This window comes from Ailuropoda melanoleuca, chromosome 11 (assembly GCF_002007445.2).
Source record: "Ailuropoda melanoleuca isolate Jingjing chromosome 11, ASM200744v2, whole genome shotgun sequence".
Lineage (NCBI taxonomy): Eukaryota > Metazoa > Chordata > Mammalia > Carnivora > Ursidae > Ailuropoda > Ailuropoda melanoleuca.
In genome coordinates, this window is record NC_048228.1 from 89,493,575 (window position 1) to 89,507,123 (window position 13,549).

The 13,549-nt window shown below is 36.2% G+C and overlaps 1 protein-coding gene across 2 annotated transcripts in view; it reads right to left on the reverse strand.

Annotated features, from left to right (window-relative positions):
- The window catches only part of STIM2 (stromal interaction molecule 2), a 138,499-nt gene that overhangs the window by 12,850 nt on the left and 112,100 nt on the right, over nucleotides 1–13,549 (reverse strand). The window contains exons 4-9 of one of the 2 annotated variants that reach the window (XM_034671988.1): nucleotides 13,213–13,324; nucleotides 9,248–9,363; nucleotides 6,189–6,366; nucleotides 5,496–5,673; nucleotides 609–776; nucleotides 321–344 (exon numbers count right to left, since the gene is read on the reverse strand). In XM_034671988.1, coding sequence (XP_034527879.1) covers nucleotides 321–344; nucleotides 609–776; nucleotides 5,496–5,673; nucleotides 6,189–6,366; nucleotides 9,248–9,363; nucleotides 13,213–13,324 — 776 coding nt within the window. The remainder of the gene's footprint in view (nucleotides 1–320; nucleotides 345–608; nucleotides 777–5,495; nucleotides 5,674–6,188; nucleotides 6,367–9,247; nucleotides 9,364–13,212; nucleotides 13,325–13,549) is intronic. The other variant, XM_034671989.1, reaches the window with a different exon arrangement.

The following is a 13,549-nucleotide window of genomic DNA, read 5'->3' on the forward strand; positions in this document are numbered from 1 at the left end:
AATCAGTGGAGAATTATATTAGCCAAAATAAAGCCCTAATTTCCAAAAAAAGAAAACAGATGAGGGAGAAAGCATGCTTTCCTAAGCTAATCAATAGAATTCAAAACTTTGTTCTGAAGAATTTTTCTCTTATTTTGATGGTTCAAAAAGACATAATCTTCTATTAAAACTAACAAAATAACATTAATCATATCCTACTGCAATGAGGTGTTAGTGAGTGAACTGAGCTTTTTTTTTTTTTGCTAGAAATCAGATGAAAACTTAATCTCATTTCACACAATTTAATAAGAGTCAGACATTAATTTCTAGTAACTACTAACCTGAATCAGATATGAAGCAGCAACCTAGAGGAGAAAAGCTCTGTATAAAACATTCATGATAATGATAATAGGGATGACTTTTAAATGACACTGAGGTCATTCTGAAAGGTATAAACTTCTCCAAGTAAGGTAATTTTACTCTGTGGCCTATGACTACAAGAGTCAATTTACACAGCAAGTTCCAATTCACAAGAAGAAGCTATAACAATACAATTTTTATTCAGATCTTTGTACCCCAATCGGTTAATCTCTTTAGAATCTGGTAGGTTTTGACATAGAATAGAGTACCTCATCCTTAGCAACAGCTAATTGCATTTCAGCATTTTGTCTTTTAATATTGTAGTACTGGACTTCAACTTCGTGTGTTAACTGAAGCCATTTCTGAAGTGCATCTGGGACAGACCAGCTGCTTCGGAGTTCAAATTCTTTTTCAGCCTTTTTTAGAGCCATTCGAACCTGGAAGGGAGGAAGGAAGGAAAAGAGAAGGGGAGAGAGGGAACAGAAGGGATGGGGAGACGAAGAGAAGGGTCAGAGGAAGATGGAGATGGAGAGAGAAAGAGAGAGAAATTTGTTTTTTTTAAAAAAGATATCTAAATTAAGATACACCTTAAGAAATCAAGATTTCACCAAAATTAAGAGAAAAAGCAATTCTATTTATGCTCCTTACAAACATCTTTTTAAAATCACAAAGGATAAAACAGTGTATTTCTAACATTAAAACTAGAGCTGAAATTTTTAAGTACATTTTAACCCACTAAGCAAAGCTGTAAAGCCAAAGGGTGGAAGGGGCTTACATATATCTTAGGTTGCATTATTTATTTTTTATATTTGACAACAGCCAGACTCAATGGAAAGAAGAAAATTCCAGACACACACTAAAACAGTTTACATTCTTCTCATAATGCATTTTGTGTTTATGCAGTAGACTATTAAGAAGTATCAAAAATACGGTGACTACCTGCCCTACTCCCCCTTCTCCTGTTCCCAGGAGGCACTACTGTATGCCATTTAACTATACATTCACTTTTTAAAGTAATGATAGCATTTTTTTGAAGGTTTTCATGACGTCTTCTTTATGGTTAGTTACGTCTCACTGTTATAAGCACATCTGTCTGTTACAGTCTGTTTCACCCTCTTCTACTTAATTCACTGCTTCTAACATACAAGTAGATAAATCAGCATTTGCAGACCAAGTGTAACCTTCAAGAAAATAGATTCTGAGTGAGACTCTACTTGCTTTTTCCAAGAGAAACTATGCATAGGCTTCAGTGTCAGGATGTCAAAGTCTTCCTACGAGCTGCCCTTTAGGGGAGCCAGACAATAAACAGTTAGAAAACTAAAATGCTTAGTGCATCAGCTGGTATTAAATGTAAGGAAAGAACTCTTAATGAAAGCCTAAGAAAAAAAGAAGAAACAATCCATTCTAGATATGACTCAGTTAAAAACTAGCAAGAGCTCTCAAGCTAAAGATGTGTAAAGATACGTGATGGAATTATGAACACACACTCAACACCTTTGGACAAAGCCACGAATGCACTGTGGAGCATCCTGCTTCCGGAGCACCCTACCTCAAATTATCTTCCTCAAAGCTAAGTCAGGCAACTAAAAACGCCACTCTTAAACTCACGTGCAGGAGAATGTTTGATCTGAACAAACACAACTTATTTAAATAAATCTTATTTATTTATTTACTAAACTAAATAATATAAATTTAATTAATTAACTAATAAGGGTACTATACACAAGTTTCTTCTGATAAATAGAACAGCTGTCAGATACTGTAGGAAGAAAATTATGTTTGAGAAGCATTTTTTAAATCTCCAAAATTAGAAAAAAAAATCACAGTGGGACTCTAAGTACAGACATTAAAAGTAAGGGCAAGATAGCACTTCCTCCACTTACTCACTAAAAACAAATCCTAAGCAACGTGTGCCTGACACATTTCACTGTGCAAAGCGCTTGGGACAATACTGTGTTTAATAAAATGTCTGGCTAAGCTGTGTGGAGTCCCTCCTAATCTTTCAGGAAGAGAGAATCTGAGGTCAGGTCCTGTGACATGGAGCTCCATACAACACTATAAAGTGTAGGTCAGCAGGCCCTCTTTCTCACATGATCTTAAAGCTAAAATTTCTACACAATTTTCATTGGTGAGAAACTAAATAGAGAATCTATTTCAAATTTCACTCAAGTTTTCCTCTTTAATCATTAAGATTTTCCTTATTATGTTGATATCTATTTCCCCCTAAAAGAACTCAATAACACATTTAACACAGAATTAGTATATTTCTAGCATTAACTGAGGCTGATGTTTTCATTGACTGTCAAATAACGTTTCAAAATTTTGGAAATCCTGACCTTCCAATTACAGTAATTATTTTAACTATTTTCTCTGCTATTATTTGTAAGTTTATCATTTGACCTAAATTCCAATTCTTAGTTTGAATTACACTGTTATTTATAGAGGAATGGATGTAGAAAAAAATGAGTAATTAAAAGCTTTTACAAATGATGAATCCTTAAATTGTTTACAAATATATTATTTACACAATGTTTGTGTCCTAGGAATAAAACAGCAATAAGTAAAAACATGGCATCACAGAAGGAAACACCCTAAATATCTGAAAACCTGGTTCTAGACCCAACTTTATGATTATTATCCTTGTGACCTTCACAAGTTCCTCACTTTCTGATCTGAGGTTTACTGTCTCATGTAGAATAGGCGTAAACTATGATTGTCCTGACTGTGGTCTTCCTGAAACTTTAAGAACAAAATACGAAGCGGTACTATTATTCACCCCAAAGTTTTTGTTTTAGGGGAAAATGGCACCACTATACAGTATATGTGCCAGATACTCCCGATCTGTAATTCTGAGAAGCTGATTACCTCCCACACAAGCTATAGTAATACTTCAAACTATGTGGAACTGTAGATAATATGACATGATATATAAATTAACTTCCCAGTGAAATTTACTTCTATAAACAAAACTTTTAATAGCAGTATGGGAAAATGTGGACTTTGGAATAAGATACACAAAATCTTGTCTTTGCCATGTAAGAGCTGTGTGAATTCAGGCAACTTATTTAACCTCTCTGCACATCTCATCTATAAATGAGGATAGTATCTATTTATTGTGAGGATTAAAATTTATGAGCAAACCAACTGTAATCTGAATAGCATAAACTTCTGGCACACAGTACATAACCGTTAAAACTGTGTTTCTTATTACTGTAATCATGTTGGACAGAGTTCTTTTTTTTTTTTTTTAAAGATTTTATTTATTTATTTAACAGAGAGAGACAGCCAGCGAGAGAGGGAACACAAGCAGGGGAAGTGGGAGAGGAAGAAGCAGGCTCATAGCGGAGGAGCCTGATGTGGGGCTCGATCCCATAACGCCGGGATCACGCCCTGAGCTTAAGGCAGACGCTTAACGACTGCGCCACCCAGACACCCCTGGACAGAGTTCTTCTTAAATACTGACTTAACTCCTTTAAACCACCCCTTACTGACTCAGGCTCTCATTAGGATTATTACGTTTGTACTAGGACATATCATGGTGATCCTAAGGTCTACTGAGGTGTGCAATGTCTTTCTGCCAAAAACTTCAAATTAGAATGTTTGTGATTTGTGAATCCTTTTTGTAGGCTGTCTTCTCCCCCTCGCTGTGAGACAGTCACCTGTAAAATTCTGCTATCACTTTGTGTCTCTGTAGACAACTGACCACTACTGCTTTCTGATTTGTTCCTTCTTGCTTATAAAGTGCAGAAAAATAGCTAGCAAGCTGTTTAGTTTAGTACTGGGAACAAACCAAGAGTTAGAAGTCTTGGTGGGAAAAGGCAGTGAGTTCTCACAGGAATAAAAGGCGTAACATCTAATTCTTGGACACACTATAATTTTGGCTAAGCCTTTTTCTTTCTTTCTTCTTTTGTTTTTGTTGTTAACTCCCTGGTTCTTTAGTACATTCTGTACAGATAAGGTTTGTCAGGTAAATAGGACCTGAACATAAAATACATGTAGGAGTTAACTTAAGAGAACAAACTCCTTACAGGGGAAAGATCCAACAAACAGATGCCAGAGGTATGAGGGAAACGAGAGCTAACCATGAATAGAAGAGATGGTCGCGTTCAGGCAGACAATCCTACAAAAATGACAATCCTGAAGGAAACAGTAATGCACACTGAACGTTTTCTCATGAGTTGAAACCGAAACTCATTCATCACATAATTCTTATTCCTTATTTAGCACCTGGCTGAGAAGGCAACAGTGCACAAAACAGCAGAGGCAGGACACCAAGGTTCTTGCCCCGCTTTATAAGCGAGGCCCTCGGATCTTGGGCAAGCCTTCTCGCCTGCAGTTTCTTTAGCAGTAAAGAAAGGGTCGAAGTTAGAAGAAGGACACGAGACAGAAACAGAGACTGGAGTGACGTGTTTTGAAGATGAAGGAAGGGGCCATGAGCCAAGAAATGCAGGCAGCCTCTGGAAGCTGGAAAAGGCAAGGAAACAGATCCTCCCTAGAGCCTCCAGAGGAATGCAGCCCTGTGAACCTATTTTAAACTCTGTCTTAAGAACTGTAAGATAATAAATGTGTGTTGTTTCAAGCCACGAAGTTAGTGGTAATTTTTTATAGCAAGAACAGAAAACCAAAAGATCTGCCTACAACTAAATTCTGCCCCCCTTTCCTGAAGGACTATCTACGTCTGAAGGCTTTCATTACACCTTGAGTAACTGCACGGTAGCAGGAGATACTGGAAAGGTTATCCGTAGACAACTCCAGAATTTTTAAGCAGATATGTTCTAAAGCCCTGTAACAGGACATATAATAGAGATTCTTCACCTTGCAGAGAAGTTTAACATTAGATATGCTTGACTAGGTTACAGCTGGAAACTGAAACGTATCACAGATGTTAAACAAACACCTTAAATTCACTGGAGAGAATTAACATGGCACGAGATAAGATTTCATGAGTGAGTGAGCATGATGGTAACTTTATTTAAAATTATTATTTTGTCATTTTGCTATATGGGCTTGGATCAATGCCAACAATATGAACAGATAATTCTTTTATTAACTAAGGAAGAATATACAATGCCACTAAGCACTAAACAAAAACAAAACAACTCCTCAGAGTGGCACTACAACTGCCCTAACAAATACTTTTCGTGGGATGTAAATACCTGCTCCAATTCCTGTTCTGCGTATTGCCGTCTACTCAGTTCACATTCGGCTCCTTCCCTTAGCTCTCTCAGCCGACAGGCCTCTTCCTTTGCATAATTGATTTCATCCATCATTTTGCGCTCTAGATTTTGCTTTTCTACAGCAACATTTCTGTTTTCTTCCTGTGCCTTTTCAAGCCTTACAGAATAAAAATGAAAATTCCTCACCAAAGTTTCCAAAGTTTCATTTTTTCACAAAGAATAAATACATACCAAGCAGCAGAATCCATGTTTCCATAAAATCACAGTACTTTTTATTAATCTTACATGTGAATACCAAAAATAGCAGGTAGCCCACTATACAGCTATATGGGTAATCCTGAGCTCAAAATACAGTGGTAGCAGGGAATCACTCTTCAGCAGAGACTTTTAAGAAATTATTATCTAAATCATATTAAAAATAAAACTTAACTACACATATCATTCCACCTACATTTATTTCCACTGATCTGTTCATTTATTCCCTAGTGCATTCCTTCAATATAAATCTGTAATTAGGACAATATAACTTTTCTAAAAATACGAAATGAAGTGTACAGACATTACTGATGTAACAAACTAAATGTAAGTGTGTAAGCCCATGCCCATATTACATTTTCACGAACTGTATTTGCCTACATAAAAAGGACTTATAGCTTTTTAAAACTTACTCACCTCTCTTGTAAGTCCATTAGGCTTTGCTCTGCAGTTTGTAGACTCTCTAAGTCTTTCATCATTTTTGCAACATGTTCTTTTGATGTCTTATTCTGTGTGTAAGCAAACCAGCACCCTCCAACACCAATTACTATAGAAACTGTGAGAATAAAATCCTTCATCCAGTTATGAGGCGGGCCTATGAAGAAAATTACAGATGATAAAATTCATCTTTAATAACAGAATCTTAATACATAGAAGCATTTTTTAAAGTAGTATGTATCTAAAAACAAACAAATGTGAAAATGTCCCTCCCATAAACAAGCTCTAGCCTTTTAAAAATTCTTTCTTCAAATAATCAAAGTGCTCATTATAACACTCTGATATGCTAGAACTACCAGAGGGCCCAGATAAACCCCCATGCATGTGCCCCGCCCCTGCTGGTGCAGGAGATAATAACAAAAGTCCTGGGAAGCCGTGAAAAAAGCAACAGCACCTCCAATCATGTCGTCTGCGGGGTGAAAGGAGGCATAAAGAGTACCACCACCATCATCCCAACTGCTTTCTTTCAGTGGAGTTAGGGAGCTGTCATGCTTTGATACATACACTGGAAGCCTACTCGAGTGTTCACCAGAAGAGCATCTTTCTCCCAGCAAGTAGTCATGTAACTAAGATTAGTCAATGATTCTCAACTGAGGGTGACATCCCCCCCCACAGTGGACAGTGACAAGTTTTGCTGGTCACAGTGGGGTGGGTGTACAGTGGATGGGGACGGTGTTACCGGTGTCCCGTGGGGACAGGCTAGGGGTGCTGCTAAACATCCAATCACGCACAAGACAATAACCTTCCGGCCCCGCTCTGCCAACAACAGAGAATTATCCAGGAATCATCCAGCCCAGAACATGAAGTGCAGAGGCTGAGAAAGCAGGAGTTAAATGGTCATAACAAGTCATGCTTTAGGTGCCTATTTGCCAGAGAGATCTGGATTACTAGAAGTAAAGAACAGATCACCTTCTTTGCCTCTACGTAATTTCCAGCACTGTTTCCAAGGTAAGGAGTAAGGAGCCAGGGCCTACTGTCTTCAGTGATACAAAACACGGAAATCACTAGTCAAATAATTTCCTAGTTTGTCCCTGACGCTTAAGACACACTAATTTTCAGAGGGCTCTCTGGAAGGGTACACAAAGATAACTAATAGGATATAACGTATTTGTTGCTCCAAAGAGCTATAGTTCACAGTGGAAAACGACCTAACTGCCCAGGCCTCCAGCAGGAAGACAGGTCGCATGAGTGATGAAGTAAGGAGCTCTCTAGACGCGACAAGTTCCTGCGCTTCCTCGGGTTCGCGTGCACTTGCACAGTGTGACGGACAGCACGCTCCAGGCCAGAGACCCTCGGGGCTGCGTATCTCCAGAGCGCACACCTGCAGTGAGACAGGGGCACTGCAGAAGGCTAAAGTCTCGAAAGGATCTGTCTTTATTTTTGCATCAGACTGAGAAGCTCAGCCTGAGTTCTTGTTTAAATATGAGTCCTGTTCAGGCCAAAAGAGAATCACCAGAAATGACAATAACTAGACGGACAAGTCCCAAACTCTATACTAATGACCACAAACTGAAACAGATTTCAGTGAAAACTCCTTTAAAATATAGCTCTGTTCATTTTACAATGTTAGTTTGTTATAAATTTAATTCCCGTACTCCAACTGCAGGGCTCATGCACTCAAATAATAATTCTAAGACAAACACATTAAAAAGGTAATGCATTAACTTCACTGTTTGTTTATTAAAACATTTGTTTTCAACATTCTTTAAGACTAGTTTGGTTTCTCAAATAATATAATACTGTTTTGGCTGAGAGGGTGATTTGTTCCCAGATTAATAAAATATAAATATCCCTGACCAAGTTGTACAGAGAGGCAAGTTTTAGAGCTTAATTCCTATTTTCACCAATCATCCCCATGAAAAAATTAGAATCTCACGGAGAACAACCCCCAAAACATTCAGTAGGAAACTCAGGGTGTCATCTGTGCGGAATGCCCGGCATTTCAGGAGGGTTCTGCTTCCTAGGGTTTGTAATTTCCAACAACAGTGCATTTCCACCACCTCTCATAAAGTGGAGTTCCAGCTGTTTCACCAGCTGCTCTCAGCCTGAGCCAAAAAAGAACCACCAGTACAGTCATGGAATCCATCCAACAGCTCCAGGAACCCTTTTTCAGCAGGGCCGTCCCCAAAACCATATCGCAGAAACCTGCAAGTCTCCTAGCTCCAAAAATTGAGGTAAAATAAACATTAATTTCCTACTTATCATCTGTGGAAGCCATCTTTCTTGTATGAATTTTGTTATTCCTTTTTGGCTTCTGAAAAATAGAACATAATTCCTCTAAAATGTGTACTCTTCAAACACTTCCCCCAAAGCTTTTTAGAATTTGAAATTAAATATATTAAACTTCCTTTCTGAAAAAAGTATTCCTGTCAAAAGTAAAGAAATACAAGGCTTATTTTCCTTATAATTATGACATAATAATTTCTTAAATGTTTTTCTTCAACATAATCAAATAACATTCTCCACCTTATGCTTCGGCCAGGATAGTCTATTACCACGTAAAATTGCAAGTGGATCTCTGCTTTTGATCTGTATCTAGAAAACCCTTTTCTTGGTGATAAATGAAATCAAGTTAGGATGTATTACTCTGTGCCATGGATATGGCTACACTGTATCATTTTTGAAAGGAATCCTTCAGTGAATATCCAACTATAATAATATCAACATTAAAACTGTTACAAAGATCTAAATTTCGAAACCTAGAAATTTAATTCTAAATTATCAACTAACACAGTTTTGTTTTGTTTTTTTTTTTTTTTTACAACTTTTTACATCAGTAACCTGCTTGGAAATTTCATACTCCACATTTCAATGACAGAAAATCTCACCCTATTAATCTTTTTAAGATATATGACATTTCCTATATAGCTAATAAATGGTTTTCTTAGTGTTTTATCTTTCTTACTTTTTTCTTCTTTAAATAACAAATATATGATCTGATTATTCTTTTGCATCAGACTCTGAAAGAGAATACTAACGTGTCAGAGGTCCAAACAAAACCACATCCAGTGCCTTGAGCTGAAGTTTTTGCCTGTGACTCCGATCGCTGATTTTCAACTGGGAGCTCATAAATGAAGGTTCATGTACTGCTATCCTGTTTATTTAAAAAAAAAATACGTACATATTAAATAAAAATATTTCCAGTATGTAAACTTAAATACGTTAACAATACATGTAATACTTTGCATATTAGTGATGACTGCTGGAGGAGCGCATCCATGTGATGTAATACTTTATTAACATGTATCAAAACTTTCCAGTACAAACTCAGCTGTACGTCAATTACTCATTTGTTATGTTGTTTTTGTTTTCTAAGGTTCCTTTGTTTCTAAGGTTCCCTTATGCTATAGTTTACTAGGGCATAGAAATTTATCAAATGCAAAAGTATTTTACAACAACTAATTACCTCTGGCATTTTACTATCATTTCACAGAGAACAAGAAAATTACAAGTGATTTACTTAACATCAATAGCAGACTTCAAAGTATAGCTCTCAATTTAGATTGTATCACTTTTTTTTAAAAGTATCTAAAAAACCTATACCTTTACATTGTAATACGTAAACTGTTTAAAAATTAAACAAAGTCCACTGAAGTCATAAACGAGAGTAAGAAGTCCTCACAGCTGGGGAAGAAAAGGGAGGGATTTATATAATAAAAAGTACTGAACCATTTCACCAGCAATGAAGAAAGAAACCACGTAAGGGGCCAAAAGGCACAGGTGAAATAAGGAAATAAAATCACTTTGTTTTAAACTTCAAATCCAAGTAGCCCAGGTAGCCCAGTCACCAACTAAAGATTTCTTAACAACCAAATACGATGCCAATAAAGATCTTGTAACACAAAGTCTAATAATAATAATAAAATTGTTAATAACAATGACAATAAAAACAAGCATGTACTATATGCCGGGTCCTGTATCAAGAGCTTAGTCAAAATTCAAGAAAACCTCTAACATATATATAAAATTCCCATTTTATAAATGAGGAAACTAAGGTAGGGAGAGATTAAGTAACTTGCCCAAGGCTGCATAATTAGTAAGAGGTAGGGCAGGGATTCACATCCAAATGTATGTGATTCCAACGACTGTACTCTGAACCACTACATTTTATTTTGGAAGGTATCAAAACCTCTAAGGATGGAGAAGTTACAAAGCCTCCTCTAACTGCTGTAGGCTTCTATAAAACTTTACAGAGTAAAGAACTCTAACATTCCCTTTACAAAATGCCTTCCTCCTTCTCAGCAGGTCCCTTCTGTGTATGCTCCTGTTATACCTTTAATATGATAGTTAACAAACTGCTTGAAGCCAAAGCTGTCTTGTCTCGGTTTCCCCACACCTAGCATTATGCTTGGCAAAAGTAGATGCTTGATAAATGTTTGTATAATACATGAATGAATGCATGGATGGATGCATGAATGAATTAATAGCAACAATATCGATAGACTAAATTTAAGAAAGACAATGAGATGTAGTAAAAAGGATACCAAATAACAGTTTTATACAAAGTTCGGTATGAACCCAGAGGTGGAAGTGATTCTACCTGAGTGGGTGAGGATGTCAGGGAAGTTCACACAGGTCTGAAAGGAATGAGGAGGCATGTGTCAGGCGAAGAGAGCCTTACTATAAGCTCTGGTAATAAGAATTTCAGAGTACAGAAAATCAGTAAAAAGCTTATGATAACCATAACTAACATAAAACTAACATAATTTTGGCTACCTACTGCAGATGTGACAATATTTTAATGTCACAGAAAGGAAACATAATGAATTGTTGTAGGCACGTGTACATCTGTAACGTGTAACATTTTCTTATACCTTCTTATAAATTGCTCTTGTATCTACAGTTACCCTACAAAAAGTTCTGTAACTCACATCGTTGTTTACGTTAATTGATACTGGTCCTTTAAATGGACTCATCTAAGTGCCATTACCATATAAAAGGGTCTTGATGAAGGGCATTCCAGTTTTCCTTTCTCCTCCACTCCAAAAGGCTCCAATGGGCTTACCTGGAAGCTGAACTTCTGTATTTATAACTTGTCTTTCCTAGTAACATGTTCACTATTTAAAAAAATTGATCTTGATTAAGTGTGATGTTATTTCAACAATTCTCCTAGAATTTGACTTATTGCTGATAACCTCTACTTAACAAAAAAAGTGGCTATAACATTCATTGCCCAAACACCAACCTATTTTGTTTCCTGTTGTCGTTGTACAAAGAAACTTCCAAAAAGACAACATAAGAAAAATACTATGAGTTCCTCATAACCAGGGTAACATAGAACTCAAAACAAAAACCCATTTTAATGCTCTACTAGCCTGTTTTAACTAAGAAACTTGTCTTATTTAAAAGCAAAAATTGGGGGTGCCTGCGTGGCTCAGTCGGTTAAAGCATTGAACTCTTGATTTCGGCTCAAGTCATGATCTCAAGGTTGTGGGATCGAACCCTGCATCCGGCTCTGTGCTAAGTGTGGAGCTTGCTTAAGAGTCTCTCTCTGCTCCTTTCCCCACACACCCTCCTTTTACTCTCATAAATAAATAAATAAATAAATAAATAAGCAAAAACTGTATCATACTTTTGTCTTCTTTCCAGCATCTAGTTACATCATGAACAACATAAAAGATACTCAATACACACTGTTGAATTGACTCCTATTCCCATAATTTCATCATTATAGTCATGTACACAGTAAATTGAGAAACACTGATGTCGATGTTCAGAAAATATTTACAGGATATATGAAAATTTTCAACTCGATCCAAAATCCAAAGTCCAAAGCAACAACAGCCACTTTAAATACAGTATGTAAGCAAATTGATTAGAAATACAACTGCACACTTCATCACATATAATAGTATGACAATAATAAGGGATTAGTCTTTTTTGATACAAGAAACATTTGAGAGAAGAATGGAAAATAAGCAATCTTTTAAGAGCCAGATTTTGGTAGAACCAGTGCAAATTTTAACATTTAAATCTTTAAAAATTAATGGGGCGCCTGGGTGGCTCAGTGGGTTAAGCATCTGCCTTTGGTTCAGGTCGTGATCCCGGGTTCCTGGGATGGAGCCCCGAGCCCCATGTAGGGCACCCTGCTCAGTGGGGAGTCCGCTTCTCCCTCTCTGTCTGCCCCTTCCCCTGCTCCTTCTCTCTCTCTCTCAAATAAATAAAATCTTTAAAAAAAAAAATCTTAAAAAATTAAGTTAACTAATGGAGATTTAGGAAATAAAATTTAGAAAACTAGTAACAAATAATTCCAGATATCTAAGGGATAAACTGGCATCTTAGACTTTGGTGTAAGATCTATCTGGGTTCAAATGTTGAAATGGGCAAAATATTTAACTTCTCTATGATTTTTTTTTATCTGTAAAATGGGGATAATACATGCTTAACTTTAACCATGAAGCTAAAATGAGATAATGCAGAGTACCTCTATGTAATATACATTTTAAAATGGCTGTTATTATTTACATTTTGTTTATTAGACCTCATTTTTTTTTTTGAGGTTTAACTTACGGCCACCAATACTGAATGATTATTGTTGTTATTAAAAGAATACAATTAAGAAGGATCTGTACATTAACCCATTCAAATAGGTTTTTCATAAAAGTGGATTCATATTCAATGAATATGTTTTTGTCATATTTACCACATGGTCAGAGGTTGGCCCTTTGATGTTAATCTAAAAAAGATGTAGTTGGCCTATCTTCTAATTCCCAAAATTACTTTCCTTGGGAATAAATTTTAAAAGAGCTTGATTATTTAGACAAGAAAAATTGATTAGAACTTGCAAATTCACACCTTAAAAAAATTAAAGAATGGATATATTTATATTTCCTTTGAGCCCTTAGCCACAGAGGTAATTTATAAATTTGGCACTGAAAATAACACCTTGCATGTAATTCTCCTTGAGTGAAAAAAAAAATACATTTAGATAATAAAGACTCACCTGGGAAGTGTTGTTCCTTTGACATTATTGTCTCTAAAATTCTTCTCATATTGGGGTAGTTCAACAAATTCTATCAACCACTGAAGTGTGTCCTCAAGGGTCCAATTATGAACTGCAAGAGATAAAAGGGGAAGACCTATTTTAAACACATCTGCTTTCAAAACTTACATCATTTACATATAAATTTATATGTGTATACATTTACAAATATATAAAATGACTATAATTTCAGAGGATGTTAACTGAATTTTTAATTGACAATAAAGTATAAAATGATATGTGGCATTCTATGAGAAGCTGAAAACAATGGAGACATACCTCCTACACTTATAATCTA